This window comes from Balaenoptera borealis, assembly GCF_965194805.1.
Source record: "Balaenoptera borealis genome assembly, chromosome: 4".
In the NCBI taxonomy this organism is placed as follows: domain Eukaryota; kingdom Metazoa; phylum Chordata; class Mammalia; order Artiodactyla; family Balaenopteridae; genus Balaenoptera; species Balaenoptera borealis.
This window is the reverse complement of record NC_138861.1, coordinates 117,413,335-117,438,268: the sequence shown is the minus strand read 5'-3', so window position 1 is coordinate 117,438,268 and position 24,934 is coordinate 117,413,335. Positions and strand designations below refer to the sequence as shown.

Here is a 24,934-nt window from a genome sequence, read left to right as displayed (position 1 = left end):
TAAAAGGGAGAAAAAAAAGAAAGGAAGAAAGGAAGAAGATAAAATAAAATAAAGTTATTAAAATAAAAAATAATTATTAAAAAAAAACTTTAAGTAATAAAAAAAGGACAAACTGAACCCTAGGACAAATGGTAAAAGCAAAGCTATACAGACAGAATCACACAGAGAAGCATACACATACACACTCACAAAAAGAGAAAAAGGAAAAAAAATTTATATATTGTTGCTCCCAAAGTCCACCTCCTCAATTTTTGGATGATTCGTTGTCTATTCAGCTATTCCACAGATGCAGGGTACATCAAGTTGATTGTGGAGATTTAATCCGCTGCTCCTGAGGCAGCTGGGAGAGATTTCCCTTTCTCTTCTTTGTTCGCACAGCTCCCGGGGTTCAGTTTTGGATTTGGCCCCACCTCTGCGTGTAGGTCGCCTGAGGGCATCTGTTTCCGCCCAGACAGGATGGGGGTTAGAGGAGCAGCTGCTTCGGGGGCTCTGGCTCACTCAATCCGCGGGTAGGGAGGGGTACGGAGTGCGGGGTGAGCCTGCGGCGGCAGAGGCCAGCATGACGTTGCACCAGCCTGAGGCACCTTGCGTTTTCCCGGGGAAGTTGTCCCTGGATCATGGGACCCTGGCAGTGGTGGGCTGCACAGGCTCCCAGGAGGGGCGGTGTGGAGAGTGACCTGTGCTTGCACACAGGCTTCTTGGTGGCGGCAGCAGCAGCCTTAGCATCTCATGCCTGTCTCTGGGTTCCGCGCTGATAGCCGTGGCTCGCGCCCGTCTCTGGAGCTCCTTTAAGCGGTGCTCTGAATCCCCTCTCCTCGCGCACCAGGAAACAAAGAGGCAAGAAAAAGTCTCTTGCCTATTCGGCAGCTGCAGACTTTTTCCCAGACTCCCTCCCGGCTAGCCGTGGTGCGCTAACCCCTTCAGGCTGTGTTCACGCAGCCAACCCCAGTCCTCTCCCTGGGATCCGACCTCCGAAGCCCGAGCTTCAGCTCCCAGCCCGCGCCCGCCCCAGCGGGTGAGCAGACAAGCCTCTCGGACTGGTGAGTGCTGGTCGGCACTCATCCCCTGTGCGAGAATCTCTGCGCTTTGCCCTCCGCACCCCTGTTGCTGCGCTTTTCTCCGTGGCTCCGAAGCTCCCCCCCTCTGCCACCCGCAGTCTCCGCCCCTGAAGGGGCTTCCTAGTGTGTGGAAACCTTTCCTCCTTCACAGCTCCCTCCCAGAGGTGCAGGTCCTGTCCCTATTCTTTTGTCTCTGTTGTTTCTTTTTTCTTTTGCCCTACCCAGGTACGTGGGGAGTTTCTTGCCTTTTGGGAGGTCTGAGGTCTTCTGCCAGCGTTCAGTAGGTGTTCTGTAGGAGTTGTTCCACATATAGATGTATTTCTGATGTATTTGTGGGGAGGGAGGTGATCTCCACGTCTTACTCTTCCGCCATCTTGAAGCTCCCTCTCAAGACAATCTTTTACTTCAGTGCACAGTGCAAGTACTTTATGCATACTTCCAATTTTGTCTCATGGAACATTTTAAAAGATATTTAACAAAATTAATAATTTTTACTCCTTCACAAGAATATGACTTCTATACTTTTGTTCCACTACCTTGATTTGTGATGAGGTGCCAGCAGTTTTATTCACCAGTGGTTTTTGCACCATTAGCACAAATGTTAACATAGTAAAAAAGAGCAAAAACATCTCAGATTGTTATAAAAATAGCTTTGAAGTTTGGGGCCCCTGAAGGGTCTTGAAGATCCCCAGAAGTCTGTGACCACAATTTGGGTAAGCACTCAGACATTGGTGTCAAATGGGGCAGGGTTCTCATCCGGACTCTTCAACTTACTAGCTAAACACTTAAGTTAGTTTTTCTTCTCCACAGTCCTCTTAATGTTGATTATAATAAATCTTACCTCTTAGGATTATTGTGATGATTAAATGAGATAATACATATAAACCGTTTAACACAGTTCCAGGTAAATAGTTAGTATTAAGGGTTAACCATTATCGGTGTTCTTGTTTTGCTTATTAGAATCTGTTCATGTTGCACTGTTTCTTTGGTTATGTTAATATGATTTACATTTAGAAAAGCATTATATTACAAGCTATAATGGATATATTATTTTGCTGCATTAGTTAACAAACACTTTGCTGGAGGAAATATGATACTAACAACAATAAAGACTTTCTTGTTTGTCCGAGTTGGTGAGATTGCTACTACATTTTAAATTTTAACCTTTTTTATTGCTTGATTTTTAAGGTACTTTTCCATCTCCCAGAAGGTGTTACATAGCACGTCTTATAGATTCAATACAGTCATTAATGTGCCAGGCACTGTGTTCCATACTACTTTGTTTTATCTACAAGAATGCAGTATTTATTGGCTGCTTTATTAAGATAAAGATTAGAAACAGATAATCTTTTGTTTCTGGGTTACTGGTTCACAAAAATATCAGAATGTAATTTTTTTTCTATTTAAAATATTCTAAAGAGTTGCTCTGTAAATCACTGTTATCATATAGATTTATAATTCTCACCTCCTGACTTTTGTCCCCTTGTTGCTGGTTATGAAGGCAGGTTTTGTACTTGCAAATGTTTCCCCAAGATTATAATAAGTTAGGAGACCAGGAGTACTGTTAAATAAGGAGAGCTGTTTATTACCGCTTTTGCCTGTATTATGTAGTTTTTTTATTTATGTGAAACCCTTTCCCATTCCACCGAATTTATCCTGGTTTAACGTAAGCCATCATCTTTGTTCATCGTTGAAAAAGCTAACAGTCTTTTGAAAATGAGTAACACAATGGAACAATACAAATGTTTTATGGGACATATTCTTGATTTTCAAGAATTTTCCTTCTTATCAAGTCATGTTATTTTATATGTGGTTAAGAAGGCAATAGAGAGTCAGATATAGACAAAATAAAGGATCTTGTAGAATTTGAAAAGTTGAGGGAAAAGATTTTATGTAAGAATTTTTGAAATTTTGTGAACTCAGAGTAGTTGACATGGGATTGAGGAATATTGATTCTGAGAGCCAGCAGGACTGGAAATACTTTAGCCTTCTTCGTCTGTGCCTTGCATTAATTGAGTCTACCTTGACCTGTGAAACATCATGTACAGTTCCCAGTGCTCAGGATTCTCTTCTCTTTACCTTCCACTCCTATCTCCTGGTTCCAAAACGTGTGTAGCTTTTGTTAGATGGCTTCATGAGGTTAACTCAGAATTTTGGGTTGTTGAAATACTTTCCTATTGTAGAAGCTTCTGGGCTGTTATTAAGAATGATAATTGTACTTCCTATGCTGATATATGATATATACCACATCTTCTGCCAGGTGTTTTAGAACCATTAACTAATCTTCACAATAATCCTAAAGGTTCAAAGAGATATGTAGCTACCAGATCACAAAACCAGAGTTTCAAAGTTTCAAGAAAATATATGATAGTCTACTGCTTTGAAAACCTGCTGTTTTTCAAGCATCCTTTACTTGAATGGGTAGATGTACATTTTTCTAAGGCAGAGAATCATTGCAAGGCATCCATCTAATGGTCAACATGCATTTTACAGATGTGGCTTACAGTAACTTAAATATAAAAATGCTTTTGACTTGAGGTAAACAGAAAATATGTTCATAAAAAAATAGATTAAGAAAGTCAATTAGAAGGGACTCTCTTTTGTATTAATTTTTATTATTACTATGTATGTTAGAGAGAACATATAATATGTTTGAAAATAAATCCATTTGACAAAAGATTCACCTAGAGTTTATATTATAAGAAATATTTCCTTTTTTAATCTTTTTCATTTTTATATATTTGTAAGTTTTTGAGCCTTAATTTTCTGCTCTTGAAAATCAAGTTAATGAGCCCCTGCCTTTGTTTTTCCTATTGATATTTCTAACTTTGACATTACCAGACCATAAAGAAAGGCTTCATGAAATGGTAAATAACACTATACTTTCTTGATTATTGCTAGGGGGCAGTATTTACTCAGCTGACTCTTTCAGCAGACTAGCACTAGGCTAATTCAAGAACATATAATTTCATGATCTGGAGAAAACAGAATGTATGAATGTATGATTTCTTTTCACTGGGTTTGTTTCCAACTCTAAATCGGGAAGTAGCTAATAATATCTCTAACTTAATAAGACTAATTTTATATATTTTTCTTATTTGTAAGAAAATATTTCATTATTTGTTATTTTTTAAATTAAAACCTAAACTACCCTAGTATTCAGAATTATCTTATTTTGCTGTCTTTTTTGTATCAGACTGTATTATGAAGATATATCAATATGCTAAGAAATTATTTAAGGTGAAAATATCAGTTAAAATTTTAATAGGGAGAAATAATAGAAGGAATAAATAACAGGCATTACAGTCTCACAGAGTATATTACATATTTATTTACTTGACTTTAGTTGGTAAGCATTGACTGGTGCTGGTGAGCACCTAGGAGTTGTTATATATTATATTAAAGAAATTTATTCAATTTGAATTATTACTTTTCAAATATTTATTAGAATATGCTTCATTTTGCTTATTTCTAATAACTGTTTTCATAATTGTTATCAAAGTATAGGTATATAGTTCAACATTTCAAGTTTAATGTTTTTTCCATACTTGCCACTATTTAATATGAAGGATACACACACACACACACACACACACACACACACACACACACACACACACACACACACACACACACACACACACCCAAGGAAGATTAACTGATTTTCTCTTTATTTCATATGTATTGAAAACTTGTCAATAAATTGTGTAATCTTGTGACTATTTAATCTTTTAATCTGTCCCTTTCAAATATCTTTATTATATATTTCATTCTTTCAACAAATATTTGAGTGCCTATTATGTACCAGACATTTTCCTAGGCCCTGGTTACATCAATGGAAAAAAAAAAAAAGACAGAAATCTCTGCCGTCATTCAACTTATATTATAGTGGGGGGTAGACAGTAAAGATAAATATACTTTGCGGTATGTTAGGTAGTGATAAGTACTGAAGAAAAAACAAAAAACAGCTAAATCAGGGACATGGAGTTTAAGTGCTCAGGTGAAGGAGGGATTGAATATTTCAGTAAGGTAAAGCCTCACAGAAAAGGTGACTTCTGAATAAATGCCTTAATGAATTGAGGGAAGGAGCAATCCAAACAGAAGCAACAGCAAGAGCAGCAAGAGCTACAGCCCTGAGGTGTGAGCATGCCAGGGATGCCAAAGGAGCCGCCAGGAGACAAGAGATCAGTGTGACTGGAGCGCAGGGAACAAGGAGATGAAGGTCAAAGAGGTAACTGAAGGGCCAGATCACACAGAGTCTTATAGATCAGGGGTCCCCAGCCCCCTGGCCGCGGACCTGTCCGGTCCCGGCCTGTTGGGACCCGGGCCGCACATCAGGAGGTGAGCGGCGGGGCGGGCACGCAAGCAAGCGAAGCTGCATCTGCCACTCCCCATCGCGGCTCACATTACTGCCTGAACCATTCCTCCCCTCCCACCGCCATCCGTGGAAAAATTGTCTTCCATGAAACCGGTCCCTGGTGCCAAGAGGGTTGGGGACTGCTGTTATAGATCATAGTTAGGACTTTAGCTTTTATTGTTGGTAGTGGAAAGCCACTGAAAGCTACTTGTTCTTATCTAAACATTTTAACAAGATCATTCTGCCTGCTGTGGTAAGAAAAATCCAAGGAGGGGCAAGGATGGAATCTAGAGGACTAGTCATGGGCTATTGTAATAATCTAGGCAAGAGATGATGGTGGCTTGAATCAGGAAATTAGCAGTAGAAGTGGTGAGAAGTTTTCATATTCTGTATATATTTTGAAGGTAGAGCTGGCAGGACTGCTGGTGACAAATGTACAGTGTGGAAGAAAGAGGAGAAAAGAATGATTCCGCAGTTTTTTTTACCTGAGCAATTGGAAGAATAGGATTGCTCTTAACGAAGATTTGGAAGACTATACTTGGAGGCACAGATTTTGGAAACAGTGTCAGGAGCTTAGTTTGGGACATGATATGCATATCTATCAGATATACAAGTGGAAATGTCAAGTAGGCATTTGTACATACCGGTTTGGATTTCAGGAGAGTGGTCTGGGATAGAGCTGTAAATATAAGTCCTCACATCATTTGGAGATAATAGAAGAGAAAAAAATTCTAAGCACTGAATATAGGGCATGCCAATATTTAAGTCAGGGAGATAAATAGGAACCAACAAAAGAGATGGAGAAGGAGCAGTCAGAAAACTAGATGAATGTGGTTTCTTGGAAGCCAAGTTAAGGTGGGGGCAGGCGGTTAGAGGAGGTGAGAATAGTAAATTATGTCAAAGCCTGCTGATTGGTAAAGACTGAGAATGAGAATTGACCATTAGATTTAGAAACATGGAGACCTTTGATGACCAAGAGAAGAGCAGTTCTGGTGGTGAGGTGAAGGCTAGAACCTAATTGGAGTGGATTGAGAGATTATCTAATGAATAGCTACTGCTCTTAATGAACTGTAAGCTCCTTACAAGCTAGAACTATGCTTTCTTCACTGCTTATCCTATCAGGCATAGAGTGAATTCTCCCTTACTCTACCTTCTGTTCTATTCAGACCTCCAACAAATTCCATGAGACCCACTCACATTAGGGAGGGCAGTCTGCCTTACGAAGTCTACAGATTTTCATGTTGATCTCATCCAGAAACACCCTTAAAGACACATCCGGAATAATGTTTAACTAAGTGTCTGGGCATCTGTGTCAGTAAAGTTTACACATAAAATTAACCATCACAAGAACCATTGACTTCTGTTGTGATTATTGCTATGGCTGCCTTTAAACCTACCAATTTGTTATTTTTATTCTATTTGTCCTATCAGTTCTTTGTTCTCTTTTTCCTTTTTATCTGCCTTCTTCGGATTTGTTGGATATATTTTTTGTGATTCTATTTTATCTCCTTTGTTGAGACAATAGCTATAACTCTTTGTTGTTTTCTTATTGGTTTCTTTAAGATTTACACAGTGGTCCTCAACCAGGGGCAGTTTTGCCTCCCACGGGATTTTTTGGCAAAGTCTGAGACATTTTTGACAAAACTGAGCAAGTGCTACTGGCATCTAGTAAAGAGGCTGGTTTGCTACAAAAATCTTAAAACACAAACTACACCTCCCCCTCGAAAGAGTTGTCCAATGCAAAATGTGAATAGTTCTGAGGTTAAGAAATTCTGGTTTATACTATAATTCTTTAACTTATTATAATCTGCTTTTAAGTAGTATTATGCCACTTCACATATAGTATAAATACTTTACAACATATACCTCCATTTTCCCCTCCTGGCATTTGTATTATTGTTGTCCTACCTTTTATTTCTACATATATTATAAGCTCCACATAAATTATTAGTTTTGCTTTAGAGAGTCACTTTTTTTTTTTTTTTGGCTGTGCCACGCAGCTTGTGGGATCTTCGTTCCCCAGCCAGGGATTGAACCCAGGCCCTTGGCAGTGAAAGCGTGGTGTCCTAATCACTGGACCGCCAGGGAATTCCCGAGAGTCACTTATTTTTAAAGATTTTTTTTTAAATAAAAGTTTTTTATATTTAACTACATTTTTATAATCCTGAGTCTCTTCATTCTTCTGTATAGGTCCAGATTTCCATGTGGTATCATTTTCCTTCTTCCTGAAGGACTGACTTCAGCATTTCTTATAGTGCAGGATTGCTGCTGATGAATTCTTTCAGTTTCTGTTTGTGTGAGAGTCTTTATTTTACCTTTGTCTTTGAAAGATATTTTTGCTGGACATACAATTCTAAGTTGATAGGTTTTTTTTTTTTTATTACTTGAAAAATGTTGCCCCACTGTCATTTTTTGTGCCCTGTTTTTGACAAGAAAACATTCCTCTCACTGATGCTTTTACATAGTGTGCCTTTTTTCTCTGGCTATGGTGTAAGATTTTTTGAGAAATCTGATTATGATGTACCTTGGTATAGTTTTCTTCATGTTTCACGTGCTTCAGGTTCTTGAGATTATTTACTATATCAGATTATAGTTTTCATCACTTTTGGAAAATGTTCAGCTATTATTTCTTCAAATATTTTTTCTGTCCCCTCTCATCTTCTCTCTGTCTTTTGCAGTCTCCAATAACATATATATTCAGCTGGTTGAAGTTGCTCACTGATGCATAGGACATGTTTTGTTTTTCTTTATTCCCCCTGTCCGTGTTTCATTTTGGGTAGTTTCTATTGCTGTATTTTCAGGCTTACTTATCTTTTCTTCTGCAATGTCTGATCTGCTCGTAATCCTATTCAGTGTATTTTTTGACTCAAACATTGTATTTTTCATCTCTAGAAAGGTTTTTTTGGTTCTTTTTTATATCTACTATGTCTCTACTTAACGTGTTCAATCATTTGTTAGATTTTTGAACATATGTATACAGATATAAAAAGCATTTTGACATCCTTGCCTGCTACTACAAACATTTATGTTAGTTCTTTGTCCATTTTGATTGAATGATTTTTTCTCCTCATTATGATCATTTTTTTTCCTGCTACTTTGCACTACTGATTTTTTTACTGAATTTCAGTCATTGTGAGTTTTACCTTGTTGGTTATTGGATATTTTTATGTTCTTGTAAATATTCTTGAGCTTTATTTTGAGATGCAGCTAGGTAACATTGAAACAGTTTGATCTTTTCAAGGCTTGCTTTTAAGGTTTGTTAAGTGAGACCAGGGCAGCATAATTTGGGAGCATAATTTTGCCCCATTACTAAGGCAATATCCTTTTGAGTACTCTGCCTTATGCCTTGTTTATTTCAGGGTTTTAAAAAAAATTCTGGCTAGTGGTAAGATGAACCATGCCTGGCTTTGTGTGAGCCTGGCATGTTTTCCCCCTGATCCTTTCAGGTGGTTCCTCCCCACATTGTGTTCTTCCTCATACACATGCTCTCTTCAATATGTGGGTAAAGGGATTGTTAGTTGGTTGCTGAAGTAACTCAGGTAAGATTCCTAATGACAAACAATTGGCTTTGATCAGAAGGGTAGAGCATAATATAATTTATGTTATATCCTTAAAAGAAAGAAAAGTTAAATAATAATGATGGAACTTATATATACAGACTGTATGTTTAAATTTAAATTAGGCTGAAAGATTCAGATTTTATTATATTTTATTGTTTTCTACAACCAATACTCTATAGTGAAGTCACATACCTCTGTACTCCTCAGTTTCCCCATTTGTAATGGCTGTGTCAGTGTATATAAGTGATGATCTTGTGGGGAGCAATGGGTTTATTTCACATACAGTACTTAGATTTTAATGTAGTCTATAACTGTACTTATGGTTCTTGACTGCCATTTAATAGCATAGATACTCAATTGTGTATAATGCAAAGAAATATTCAACTCTACTTGTAAATTCTCAATTGATAGGTGCTGAAAAACTATTTATTTAAACCCTATAGGTTTACAAAAATACCCTATACGTACAAAAATACCCTATAGGTACAAAAATACCCTATAGGTACAAAAATACCCTATAGGTACAAAACTCTTTGTCTAATAGGAGCATGCACTGACATAAAACATAAAAGTAGAGCTTTTTCAGATTTTTCTGTAAATTATTATTGGTTTTTGATACTTGTTATTAACAAAGGAGATTTTACTCTACTTTTAGAAATTAAGAATGATTTCTTACTTTCAAAATCTCACAAAATTAATTGGTATGTGTGTGTGTGTTTCATTTCTAGAGAGTAAACTTAGGAAAATTAATTTGTCACTCATCTAAAGAACCAAATTATTTCATTCCTAGATCTCATTACTTTTAGTCTCTTATGAAGCTTCCTGTTAATTTAGAAAGTGGTATTAGAAGGCATAAGCTTCATAAAAATTTTTTAATGAGACATTTTGGACATTTTTCAAATATCATCTCATCATGTCTCAAAAAATACTCAGTAAGGGTAACTCAACACTGATGAAGACTCTTCAAATCTTAGGAATATTTTATTCCTAAGAACAAAAGTTCTCCTTTGAAAAGTAGACCTTTGAAATTAGCATGCTAGTATTGTGTTTGCATTAGGCATTGTCTTGAGTGTAGTCTTTGATGAAATGAAAATACTCTGTGGAATAAGCCTTGGCCAAAGGATCATCTGCAGCATTTGTAATAGATATCATTATTTAATAGAATATTTGTGATAATAATTATAACTATCTAGATTCTCTTTTATTTTTTTAATTTTTATTGAAGTATAATTGATTTACAATGTTGTATTAGTTTCTGGCATATAGCAAAGTGATTCAGTTATACATATATATATATATATATATGTATATATATATTCTTTTTTAGATTCTTTTCCATTATAGGTTATTACAAGATGTTGAGTATAGTTCCCTGTGCTATACAGTAGGTCCTTGTTGGTTACCTATTTTATATACAGTAGTGTGTATATGTTAATCCCAAACTCCTAATTTATCCCCCCTCTTTTCCCCTTTGGTAACTGTAAGTTTGTTGTTTTCTATGTCTGTGAGTCTATTTCTGTTTTATAAATAAGTTCATTTGTATCAATTTTTTAGATTCCACATCTACTGTCTGCCTTACTTCACTTAGAATGATCATCTCTAGGCCCATCCATGTTGCTGCAAATGGCATTCTTTCTTTCTTTTTTATGGCTGAGTAATATTCCATTGTATGTATATACTACATCTTCTTCATCCATTCATCTGTCAGTGTACACTTAGGTTGCTTCCATGTGTCTTGGCTATTGTAAATAATGCTCCAGTGAACATTGGGGTGCATGTATCTTTTTGATTTAGAGTTTTCTTCAGTTATATGCCCAGGAGTGAGATCAATGGATCATATGGTAACTCTGTTTTTAGTTTTTTAAGGAACCTTCATACTGTTCTCCATAGTGGCTGTACCAATTTACATTCCCATCAACAGTGTAGGAAGGTTCCTTTTTCTCCACACCCCCTCCAGCATTTACTATTTGTAGACTTTTTGATGACAGCTATTCTGACCAGTGTGGGGTGATACCTCATTGTAGTTTTGATTTGCGTTTCTCTAATAATTAGTGATGTTGAGCATCTTTTTATGTGCCTCTTGGCCATCTGTATGTCTTCTTTGGAGAAACATCTATTTAGATCTTCTGCCCATTTTTTGATTTTTTTTTTATATAGAGCTGTGTGAGCTGTTTATATATTTTGGAAATTAATCGCTTGTCAGTTGCATCATTTTCAAATATTTTCTCCCATTCCATAGTTTGTCTTTTCATTTTGTTTTTGGTTTCCTTTGCTGTGCAAAAGCTTTTCAGTTTAATTATGTCCCATTTGTTTATTTTTGTTTTTATTTCCATTACTCTAGGAGGTGGATCCAAAAAAATATTTCTGTGATTTATGTCACAGAGTGTTCTGCCTATGTTTTCCTCTGGGAGTTTTATAGTATCTGACCTTACATTTAGGCCTTTAATCCATTTTGAGTTTATTTCTGCATGTCGTGTTAAAGAATGTTTTTAATCAGTGGAGTAGACCAAAACATAGAGCTTTTTTTAACCATTCAGTTTACTGGAAGTCATTCTAATTATCTCTTTTATTTCCTCTTTATCCATCCCCTGCATCCCTATCTTTTTCCACTCATAGCTCTATGCCATCCCTTGGTTTCTCACCATGTTTACTCGTAAGTATCATTTTCCCTTTTCTTTCAATATTGTATTAGCAAAAGAACAGCTCCATTCTTCCCCAGTATATTATAGTTACAATAATACTAAGCAGATTTAATTACATGAGCATCCTTATGTAATTCTAAGGTAATATAGTTGGGTAGAAATATTTTTCAATTGTTCTGACTACTAAATATCAAAAAGGTTGTTCTATAGGATGAAAACCTATCTGACATATCATGACATTCATAAAATCTCTGCCCTCTGTTGAAAAATAAATTAATATTAACTGTAGTATTTACATAAAGTTTTGGAAGGCAACTGTTACAACCAAATCAGGCTCAATTTTTAGAGATTGTCTAATAACTAATACTTTTGTTATTTCCTATCCTAGAATTCCTCTAGAAATAAACAGTTTATGTGAATATGTAATACTTTAATCAGTTACAGATATTAATACAGTGGCTATTCTGCTTAAATATGTACATATGATTAATGGAATACAATATTTGAAGTAGATCTGTATGTACTGGCCTGGAAAGATGTTCAGAGTATTGATAAATGAAAAAAAGAAAGTTTCAGGAAATAAAAAATTGCTAATCAGATTTTTTTACAGGAATTTTAAAAAGCAGTTTTTAGAGTGCATAATAGAAATGTAATGATACTGAATCTATAACAGTACTAAAATTCTTCTAAGTATATAAACTTGTGAGAATAATATGACCTGAAAATTCTAGGAAGAAACAGAATGAATGTAACAGCTATACCAAGATTGATAATGGTGGCTAGAAAATGTCATCTATTTGATCAATCTGATTATCAGTTTTTTAGGATGCCTTAGGAAGCAATAAATCTACAAAGCCAAATACGTATTTTATAAAAAACAGTTTGCCAGTATTTGTTCTTTAATAGTTTTGACCATAAGGGAATTACCATGTCTAGTAAAGTAGCTTGTTGTTGTTTTAATCTTTTTTTTTAATTTCAGTTAATTTATTTATATTTGTCATTTTACAGATGTATTTCCACTGCACAAAATTTTCCACCTCTGGGATACCTTATTGCTTGGGAATTCCTCCTTCCCATTCTGTATCGGAGTAGCAATTCTTCAGCAGCTGCGTGACCGGCTTTTGTCTAATGGCTTTAATGAGTGCATTCTTCTCTTCTCTGATTTACCAGGTATAGATATATATAAATGGAATTACTAAGTGAAATTTAATTATAGGATAATGAGACATTCTTATAACAATTTGCAAAAATAATCATACAAGCCTTCAGAATCTCTTCTGCTTGAGCCTCATCATCCGTCTCTGAATTATCTCTCTTGTATAGTACCTGTTCTGCTGGCCCAGCATTGTAGATGTAAAACAGGGTCATAATAGCTCACTATCATTTACTTTCATGTCAGTGATGCCATCAAAAAGGTAAAGGACAGGGCGGTGGGGGCGGGCGGGGTGACACATTTGCCTTGCTTAGGATAGGCCTATTTATCTCCAACTGATAGAGAGTAAATAAAGGCCACTTGGGAAGGAGTTTGAGAATCTAAGTTTATACAGAGATGTAATTCACATGGAACTTTGCTCTCTCCTATCCATAGCTGCTTGCTAACAGTTTGACAGTTTGAGGAAAGGAGAAACCCTGTCCTCTTGGGAGAGCAAGTCACACTCCAGGGAAATTCCATGTTGTACAATGCAGGATAGTAAGTCAAGCTATATATTGTATTCATAAGTGAGGAGCTTGTAAATTTGGGAGTTGAATGCTTAAGTGTAGAAATATTGAATGTAACTATGGTTTAAGCTTTGATGCTGTCGCTGAAAAGATGAAAGTAATATGGTTACGTAGGATATAACAATCTGTGGAAGAAAAAACTAAACTACATTTTTGTGGAAACCAAAATGTTTTTCAAGTAGAAAAATTCTGCTTTCTTCAAATAGCATTTCATTGGCTCCAACCCTTCTATGTGTTTATTGCTGTTGTCCATATTTTCAGGCAGCCACAAGTGATTGCTGAAAATAAACACACTTAAAATTATCCAAGAGATAAATTTGTCTAAAAATCAAAGAATAAAAGAAAGGTACCTTAACACTATATATTTAATAAGTACTCTCAAAAGAAATAAGAAACCTGCTGCCTAGAAATAGAGACACAGATATAGAGAACAAACGTATGGACACCAAGGGGGGAAAGTGGCGGGGGGGTGGTGGTGGTGGTGGGATGAATTGGGAGATTGGGATTGACATGTATACACTAATATGTATAAAATAGGTAACTAATAAGAACCTGCTGTATAGAAACTAAATAAAATAAAATTCAAAAATTCAAAAAAAAACAAAAGCCAACTGTGAGGACTTACACTACAATAAACCTTCAAAGGGATACAAGCTTTCAGTTATAAGATGAATAAGTTCTGAGGATCTAAAAGACAACGTGGTGACAATAGTTAATAATACTGTATTGTATGCTTGAAATTTGCTAAGATAGTAAATCTTAAGCATTCTCACCACAAAACAAAAATAGTAACTATGTGAGGTGATAGCTGTATTAGGTAATGTGATTGTGATAATAATTCCACAAAGTATATGCATATCAAATCATCCTGTTGTACACTTTTTAAATATGTACAATTCTTTGTGTCAGTTATACCTCAATAACGCTGGAGGAAAAACTAAAAAAAAAAGAAAGAAAGAAAAGAAACCTGCTGCCTACCCCAGTTTTTATTTTTAGTGGATGATCTTCCTGTTGTTGAAAATCTTCATCCTTTTTGGGAAAATAATAACAAAAATTATTGGATTTATTTTAAAACTTCTACTTCCCCTTTCCCCACAAATTAAAAGTATTCACCATCAGCTTTCTAACTTATCAAACTTTAATTAAAGTTAATTATTTCTTGTATCAACAAATAGTAGTTTAGTTCTTATGTTTTTTTTTCTGGGAGATTCTTTATGAAAATCAAGTTCTCTCTCTTTTTTTCCTATTGGTGTTGAACAGTTACAAAAAAGCTAGTTTCGCAAACTACAAATACTGTCTGTACCGTGCAGATATTTTCCTGTTGTTTCTAAATTGCCAAAGTAAGCAGAGGATGATTGATTAGAATTAAAAGAATTTTTCTGGTCAGGTCTAAAAAATATATGTTACGAATGATGATTGTGCATTTTCAAGTAAAGTAAATTTAATACCTTTCCAATTTTGTGCATAAATATTCCAGTTATACACTGGTGAAGGAATCTGTTTTCATATTGTATAAGCAGATTAGTGGTAATTCTGCTTGTACATTAAAGTCATTATTTCTGAAATCAGAAAGTAAGAGTATATGTTTGTTAGAACTGACTCATTGAAAAGGTAAACACTACTTACTTTTGAAAGTAGGATGCCTTCTATCGATGTGAATTGCATTGATCCTCACTGCCATCATTCTGGCTCTTCATTTGCTTGGTCACTATATGATTCCAGTTGGGGAAGAAAAAAAGTTTATAAGAAAAATGTGACTTAAAAAAAAAGAAGGGTGGAGGGGTTCAATGTAAACTTTGCCTTTAAGTACACCTGTGTTTCCTTTTATTTTTAATCACGGTGCACTTATTTGAGATGTCTTTTCTAATTAGATCTAATAGATGTCTTTTTTCATCACGTTGAGCCCACTAACTGTACTTAATGCTTGAAGGAACTGGGAAGTGGTCATGGGAAGTCCTAAAAAGTGAATCCAGATTAATATACACACAAACACACTGATTGCGCCTTTTCTAAGCAAAATATTATGTGACATAAGCTTGGAACATGTTTGAAAGAAAGAAAAAACCATTTTTTAAGTCTACAAAATGAGAAGAGATAGGCTAACTCTATATTTCACCTTAATTCTTGAGATAGACTTTGTAGATAAAGATAGGTTAGGATTAAACATTAATTTGAATTTATTAAATATATTGTGCTTTACTGAAATCCCCACTTAACTGAGTTTAAAAGCATAAGTAAGCAATCAGAACAAATTTAACTAAATTCTTTGCTGAAGCAGATTAGCAAATTCACTGTTCAGAACATCTGTTGACAGTAATATGATGGAACCACCATCCAGTTGGTAACCTTGTAAACAAAATAACCTCGCTTTTTTTTTTTTTTAAGTTGTCCCTTTCTAGTTGTTTCTTTCTACAAAGAGGGTCCCAATAGGCTAGTGGTTAAGAGCATGGAATGTGGAGCCAGGTCACCTGGGTTTTAGATCCTAGCTCTACCCCTTACAGTTGTGTGACCTTAGGGACATGACTTAACCTCTTTGTATCTGTTTCCTTAACCCTGCTTATATGAAAATGATAATTGTACCTACCTAATAGGATTGTTGTGCTAAATAAATCAGTACAACTAAACAACTTAGAGCAGTGCCTGGCAAAGAGCAAGTGCTATGTAAGTGATTATTATTATTAATGTTATTACCATCATCATCATTATTATGATTTTCCTCACTTTTTCCTTTCTATCATGACTGCTTTCCTATTGGTAGAATAAATGAAGCAATCACCCCATTTGGCTTTTTCTATATATTATTGAGGTAGATATCAATCATATAGATTTCCTTATTAGCAAAAGCAATGGAGAATTACCTAAGAAGTCAAGTAAGCCTTCAATGTATATATATGTAGGTATATTATGACTAAGAAGAATATCTCTTTTCATTGCTCAGAGACAACACAGTATAGTAGATAGAGAGCACAGTCTTTGGAGTCAAGACATATGGGTTTGAGTCCTAATTGCACCACTCACTACCTGTGTGAATTGGGAAACTTTCAGTATGGTTCTGCCACTGAAAAGAGTGATCTGTAGATTGAAATAGATATGAGTTTACCTCCCAGCTCTGGCATATAGTAGCTGTGTGAACCTGGACAAGTTGTTAACCTCACTGGAAAGAGAATCCTATACATTATGAAAGTTTCAGTAAAATGCAGATAAAAATATCTGCTTTAGTGTTAGGGTGAGCATGAAAGATAATATGCATAATGTACCTGACACAAAACCTGGTACCAAATATGCGTAACTATTTTTTAAAGTACATGTAGCATGTAATATTTTAAACATGCAAAGAATGTGTAACATTCAATCTTTGTAAGTTCCCTCTCCTTTCTTCCTCCTTTTCTTAACGTCGTACTAACCCTTTAGTTCTTGAAGAGAGAACACAGCAGAAAGGCATTATTATTTTTGCCAAAAACTGCTTCCAACTTCATTTCCCTTTAGTAAATGGTATAGTGTGATGTCACATTCCAAGGAAGTACAAGTGGTGCTAGAAAATTTTGCTGAAAGTTCTTGACATGTATTGGTATGTGTGTTATTTTAGTACTAAAGGAAATAACCATGAGAGCAGTCTATTTGGCATTTCTCATACAATCTCAAAATAGTGGTAGGGTATTTTGGAAGAAATACTGGGTTTTTCATAGCGCCATGCAACACTGGATGTTGGCCACAGTTTCCAAGGTTACCACCCTGTAAGCCCAACTATAGGATGAGGTCCGTCAGCCTTCAGCCTGCTCTCTGATATTATTCTGCTATAGTGCCCATCTGGCTGACTTAAAAATAAAATTTTTTTTGACGATACATCCAAGCAGTATTCAAGATGAGTATGATAATCTGAATAAAACCAAAATGGTAATAATTTTAGAGTGGATTTGTAATGGCTGAGATGTTTAAATGCTTTTTTGTTTTGTTGGTGTATTTTCTTTGTACAGTTGAAAATTAATTCAACATATTTATGTTATTATGGTTGAAATAAATTCTTATAATTCATATCTTTATACCTCTGAACATCTTCAAAGATAGGAATTTTTCAAAGTAGGAAAGAAGTTTTTCTTAGAGAACCTATACAAAGAAATTGGGAAATCTGTATGGAAGAACTCTTAATTTATTCTCAGAGATTAAAATAGTTACTTTACTGTTAAAAGAAAAAAATACGTACATATAAACTATTTTTGAAGGAAATACTGAGTATATTGAAGGGACTTGAGCATATGAAAAGTAAATCCATTTTGCAGGAAGAAATCAACAGTTGGCTGAAACATCTTAGTTGTGTGATGTATGTTTTATTACAGAAGCTTAATTAAAAGAAAACATTTTAAATAAAAATTTAAGGTGTTATCTCAATATTATCTACATACTTTACAATAGAATTCATTTTCAACACATACATGAAAAATACCAGTAGTATCTGTTATGTAGCACTTCACTAATTCCTCAAAAATATTGTATTAATATCTTAAGTAGCTAGGAAAGGGTACTTATCTATTCTGACTTAAAACAATTTTGTAATGCAGTCTTTATCATTATTTAGCATAGCATGGAATATTTCATGAAAACCATACATTTTTTGAGCCACGCAGTTATGTACCAGGTTGCCTAAGATCTATAATAAGAAATACAAACCATTTTTTTTCAAATAACAGGCAAATATATGAGACTGAGAGAAAAGTTATTAAAGTTATTAAAAAGTAAGAGCTAGAGTATAGTACTAAAATATGCAAACTCTTTAAAGCCATGTCTTATTAGTTTTCTGTTTATCCCCAAGATGGAACTGGAAATCGATGAGAATGAGAGAGTGAGGAGGAAATTCAATTTAGTTTACGAAATCAGAGACTTTTAAGGTACTTTTGACAATCCCTGTGGTAGGAGAGTGGGAAAGAAGGTCAATGAGAAGTGATCTGGGTTTTCTGTTTTCCGTTCTTTTTCTTTTTTTTCTTTTTTTTGAATGGGGGTGGGGTTCAATGAACAGTTTCTTGCTTTCATTTAGGGATAAATATAAGTTAAATAGGGTTTTCATAATATAATGTAATCTCTCAATTGTAAACAGTGGCCCAGATTTTTAAAAACTGTAACACTTGAGCCAAGTATAACTGATTGTAGCCAGTAGGCTACTAATGACTCCTTTATTAAATAAATAGTTGTAATGGTGATAAGTGCTACAGAAAGCAATAGGAATTTATAACAGGACACTACCAAGTCTGAGGGAGGTAAAGAACCTTCTCTAAGAGAGTGATCTTAAAAGTAATAGCTGAAATTAATTGACATTGGAAAGTGAGAAGTGGAGAGAGGGGAGAATCTTCTAGATGGAGGGAAGAAAATGCTTGAAACCCCCCAAATAACTAAAGGAATTGGAGTGGTATACTTAGTGCAAAAGGGAAAGTGGTTAGAAAAGAGAATGGAGAGGTGGACAAAGTGGTCATGGAGGATCTTATAGGCCACGTTAGGGATATTTTAAAAATAAATTTGTAGAAGTATTTTCTTTCTTTTCATTGTTTTTGAAAGAATGAAAAAGTATCCCTGAAAAGAACATCAGGTCCCAAAATCGAATGCCATATTGATATTTGTGGAGCATTCTGGTCTCTGAACATTCCTTTCAAGGAGCTCTATCATGAGCAAAAAGCAAAGGATTCTTAACATAAGTGCTCCCAGTAGGTATCCATAATTCCTTTTTTCTGGCTTGTGGAGAGCTGACGAGGTGAAAAAGTAGAGCAATGGTAGTACCCAGTTATTCGGTGAAGGTTTTGTATTGTCAGCCCTCTAAGATTTGATACCATTTTACTTGAAGCTGAGAATCATAATTATTCACATTTTCTGCTTATAGCTACGTAATGTTAATGCATGTATATTTCTAAGCACATCTTCGCGGAATTACAAAAGGACAATCATAATGGAAATTAAATATGGAGATTTTAGCTATGGTCCTCCTCTTCCCACCACACCCATACAAATTACATGTTAACATTAAGATTTAGATGGAATATTAAATTCTTCTGAGTTTAAAATTGGTCAGGGATAGATGAAAGAGTAGTTAATGTGTTTTTATTAACATGATCGTATAATCAGTGAAATAAAAATCATGAAAATTTATTTTAAAAATCTCATTAGGTTATTATCACCTTGTTGGGGGGGAAATACTGCATTATTTTTGGGAAAAGGAGAAAATTTGAAAGCAGATGTTAGAATACATGACTTCCAAGCCAAAAATAAATGTTTATGAAAAACACAAAGCCAATAGAATGGGTCGTAAAGATTCAAATAGTGAGCTGAATCTCAGAAGCCAGAAGAATTCTTTTAACACTGATCTAGTTGTTGCTCTTGAAGCATACCACTAATTTTGCAGTATGTAAATAGTTTATAAAGTTAAAGGTCTGTCATGTGTTGGGAACTATAATGAAAAATAAGGTCAGGGTTGATCAGAATTTTCTACTTACCTTGAAATTTGACAGTAGATTAGAGTACTAACACATCTTAAACCTGGTCTGGAGGTTTCAAGGCTCTTCTCCATAGGAAAGCGGTTTGTTTTATGATTGACAGGGATTCTACTTCCTGAATTTTTTTGAGTAGTACAGAAATTATCTTATAGTTTCAGTCAGTGATTAAACATACTTTGTTTCAAGATATCAATGATGGAATTTGTTTATATTTGTTTTATTATTGAGTGTTTATATGTGCCTTAGGTTTGCAAGACAAAAAAATAAACAGAACATTTTACACTTTCAAAGTATCTTAAAAGTAATCAACCTCAAAATCTTGGAAAGTTAGAAGTTATGTTTAAAATTTCCCTGTATATACTGCTGATGGATAATGCAAATAATAATGTAAGGACCAGAATGTGTATATATGTCTTACCTAAAATGACATTTAACATACATCGTTCCATATGTGATTTTTATTTTAATAATATAATAATACTCATGGGTCCCATTTCTTCTCCCTCCTCTATCTAGCCTTATATCTCTGCACAAAAGTGAAAGTACAGTTAACCCCTTGAACGATGTGGGGGTAGGGGCGCCTTTCCTCCCCACATTTGAAAATCCAGGTCTAATTTACAGTCAGCCCTCTGTATACCAGTTCCTCTGTATTTGCGGTTCCTCCATACCCACTGTTGCTTCAGTATCTGCGGTTCTGCATTCACAGATTCAACCAACCGTGGATTGTGTAGTACTGTGATATTTACTATTGAAAAATATCCATGTATAAGTGGACCTGTGCAATTCAAAGCCCATGTTGTTCAGGGGTCAGCTGTAATCTGATGTGCTGCCTATCTTAAATGGTGATCTTCAACAGAATAGAAAATAACGTCTTACTACATGTCTCCTCCAAGTGTGAGTGTGCTGAGTCAAAACAAATAAAATAAAAAACAAGCTAATAAACTAGATTAGAGAAAAAGAAGAGAGAGAATATACCAATGTGTTTATAGACTAGTTAGTCAGTGTTATGTAACATAGAGGAAATAACTAGAGTTTTCTTTTATTTTAAGAAACTACATTGGATTACCTTGAAAAATGTAAACCATTTCAATCCTTCAGTACAAGCCTGTATCAGTCATAAGAAAAATGCTTATTGAACTTGAACACAAGGTTCTGTTGCCAAAAAAATCAGATTTCCAGTTTTGTTTTGGATTCACTATTAAGTGTAAAAGAAAAAGAGAAAATGATTTTAACTGCTGATCTGGTGCTAAATCTTGCAAGCTGCTGCATTGTTCTTTTTTCTGAAGTGATCTGTGTGCCATTATCAACACCAGCTGTTTTGCATCATAGTATCTACCTACTCAACTGCTAAATGATAAAGACAATTATGTTAAGAATAGAAAACAGTTTAAGTATCCATATATCAGTAATGCTGATTGCATTTCCAACTTTTTGTCACTTCATTGTAGGCATTAAGCATCAGAGATGATAGATGCTTAGTAAAATGTGCCAGTAAGTGCATGCACATATCATGGATTTGAAAGGCTGAGTGAATTAAAGTAGTAGCCCAGTAACATTGTACCATCCTTTCCCCTTAGACTGCGTAAGCAAGATTGTGTTTTTAAATATAGTTAGTCATTCATTCAACAAATATTTAAGTGTATGTGTATATAATATGTATATGTATGTATGTGCATAATTAATAATTAATCTTACTACTGGTTTATCATTCCTGTACTGGCCCAGAGCATTCATGCCTAATTATTTAAAGGTGATCCAATGGTACCCTGTAACTATGACTAACACATCTAATTTGAATTATATTAATTACATATAGTATTACCTCCTGGTTCCATTAAGTCACCTGACTAGCTTGTGCATTAGTTCTTCAATTTTTCAGTGAGGAAATTCAACTTCCCTCTCAGAATTGCTCTGTAAAATCAATAGGATTTGGAATCCAGTGGAATGTTAGGTGTGTAAATGTATTCATACATCTTAACTGAGGTAGGAAGTGGGGGCAAGCTAGGGATGAGTGAGTGGGCCTGGTACTAGGAAAGATAGTAACGTTCTAGCTGTGTGTTTAAGATGTTTATGGGACACCTAGATGAAAAACTGAGGCACTGATAGGGATTTTGAGTGACAAAAAGACAAGTATAATTTAAGATTAGTCAGAGACTAAAATTTCCTCTGGTATCCTTTTTTTGTCTCCCCTGTTATCTTTGGGTTTTCCTAAAGACTCCTTAAGTAAGGTCTGAGACATGCAGTTCTTTTGGTTGTGTTCCCCTGTTATTATACAGGAGCCCTATTGATGTGTAGGGAAGGGGAAGTGTTCTATATTCCTATAATTAGGTCTCAGTCTTTCATTGAGCCTGTGCCCCAGGCTGTGACCTTCACAAGTGCTTCCTCTTGCCGGGGAGAGGGGGGGAAATGGACCCTTAGGTGAGTCAGGAAGGCTGGAGGGGCTGGAGTTAGATATTTTCCTTCCCCCAGGTCACTTAGGCTCTGGTGAAATAGTTTCCTCTGAGGGCAGGCCTTTTAAGGAGGACAAAATTATCTGGGCATATTTTCCATGGCTGCTTTTCCCTGCTCCCTGCCAGAAGCACAGGGAAATTTTTTGTGATCTTCATGATGTTTAAAGCATGAATTGAACTAAGAATTTGAAAAGGACCACATAACAAGGATACGTCATCCAAAAATATTATATAGATTAATAATAGCGTCAGTAAGGCTAAACCCCAGTATATGTGGGCTTATGAAAAATACCACATTTAGAACAAAAGGCAAGGCAAGGGGAGACTTACTTTTGGGAAACATTCAATAATATTTATCAATGAGACTCATCAACTTTGCTTTAGTAGTTTTGAGCTGAGAAGCACCTAAAGTGGATGAATTGGTTGTCAGGAAATTTTGACCACTTTCTGTGAGACCTTAGGATAGGTAAGTTTATTCATTCAACACTTGTTTAATAAACACAATTATATGACAGACACAGTACTGTGCACCAGAGCCATAAAGATAAGACATAGTACCAGCCCTGTAGGAGGATGGGAAGAAGGCATTGGAGGCTTAGAAAACAGCATAAGGATGACACGGATGTGTGTGACTGCATGACCATCATAATTTAAGTGGGATGCTAATAGAGTGACTAGAGGGTAGGATGAGAGATAACTAGAGTGGATGGGCTGGGGAAATACTGCTGATGGTGGTGATAGTGATTGGTGAAAAGACAGAGTCCTGATTTTGAGGACCTTGCATGACATGCTGAGGAATTTGGATTTTATTCTATATGCAATTAGAAAGTGTTAAACAGAAAAATGACATCAGATTTATATTTTAGGAAAAATGATTCTAGGTGTAGTGTGAAAAATGGATTGAACACTTCTAAAATGCTATAATTCTAAGTAGTGGAAAGAGAGCAGCTGGCCAGGGATAAGTTCAAGAATATGGTAAAGTAGTATCTATTGAAATTTAGATCTTTACCAAAATAATTTACATGACAAAGTCCCGAGAGAACTTTCAGACGCTATCTCTCTTTAGCACCTGTAAAATCTTAGTAAGTTGGTCTCCCACTGCAGATTTCTTCTGTTTGAGAATCTCTTTATCTACTAATAACATTCTATCCGTATGTTCCTTGAACTGCATTTGATACTCATTGCAAATAATCTTAAAATGTGGATCAGTGAGTTATTCAAGATTATTGGGTGTTTCTTTAGAAGGCTGTAATATACTTCATCTCAGTACATTAAATGGTGATAGAGGTGCTATCAACCTGAGGATATCATGGGATACTGTCCTTACAATTTACCTTTTGGAGAATGCTTCATACTGTATATAGTTTATTCCATTAACCTTGTTTTCTGTTAGTAAGATAAGCATTCTTACAGTTTTCTGTCTTTTCAACAGTGAACATTCTACTGTATTATTGTTGGCATGTTTTCATGTCATAGACCGTCAATACCTAGAATGCTTCTCACCTTCTTTTTATAAATAAACTCTTTGTGTCAAAAAAAGAAGTCATTGTTGAGACAGGTAGATTAACTGGTTGCAGATCACCCTTATTGTCTTGGATGTTAAAGAAATTATTCAAATGTTCTAAAATTTTTAATAGTATAATAAATGATTCTGTGTAATTGAACAATTAATATATAACCCCAAATCTAGCCTCTACATTCTGATCCAACTGAAAATTTCACATACACAGACACACACACACACACAACTTTATAGGAAAAGAAGATGCACAAACCTTGTGCTTTCTTTTTTTGTATGTTTCTCTCAATATTTAAACATGTTTTTAATTAAAATAAGATTTACAGATGAACATACAGGGCTTAATGAGCAATTCTGCATCTTTGACAGTTATAAACATCCATGTAACCAACACTCTCAATCAAGATATAGAATATTTGCATTGCCCCAGACAATTCTCTCATCTCACCACCCTCCTAGTCAATGACCACTCCCCCATTACCAGCCATTGTTCTGACTGTAAAAGCAACAGCTTTTAGAGACTACAGTGTGTTGGCTGTGTACCAAGTCTGGCGTGGGGAGGGCAGCGTTCCCTCATGAGGCCTGCTAGGTAAAGGCATTGAAATTGCCCATGGTTGAGCCTGAAAAATCATGTATAGATTTTTGTCTAGCAGCCAGACTCCTCAGATAATGTATCCTCTCTAAGATATGTTTGCCTACTTCAATTTCATTAAGATACTCTCTTATGTTCTCTTCTGGAAGCTTTATTATTATGATTTTTATGTTTTGGTCTATGATACCATTGATTTCATTATATAGTATGAGTTTGAGGTTGAATTCCATTTTTTGTGCGATTTATTTATTCAATTATTTCAGCTCCTTTTGTTGATAAGGCTCTCCTTTTCCTATTAAAGTGCCCTGCTCCTAATTTCTGTCAAAAAATCTACAACAAAACTTATGGTAGTTTGATTGGAATTGCTTCAAACTATAGATCAGATTTAGGCAGAATTGCAGTTTTATCAATATCGAATCTTCCAATCCATGAACATGGTATATCTCCATTTATTTAGCTCTTCTTTAATTTCCCTCAGCAATGTTTGTAGTTTGCAGTATAATATTTTGCTTATTCTTTGTTAAATTTATTCTTAGATATTTTGTGCTTTTGATTCTACTTTAT

At 35.2% G+C, this 24,934-nt stretch overlaps 1 protein-coding gene across 8 annotated transcripts in view; it reads left to right on the top strand.

Moving 5' to 3' along the window:
* The window catches only part of TBCK (TBC1 domain containing kinase), a 243,420-nt gene that overhangs the window by 108,696 nt on the left and 109,790 nt on the right, over nt 1-24,934 (top strand). For all 8 annotated transcript variants that reach the window (XR_014243643.1, XR_014243644.1, XR_014243645.1 and 5 more), the window contains 2 exons: nt 11,592-11,628; nt 12,626-12,787. Coding sequence is in view for 5 of the 8 variants with exons in the window: in XM_082389068.1 (XP_082245194.1) it covers nt 11,592-11,628; nt 12,626-12,787 (199 nt within the window). In the remaining 3 variants the exon portion in view is untranslated. The remainder of the gene's footprint in view (nt 1-11,591; nt 11,629-12,625; nt 12,788-24,934) is intronic.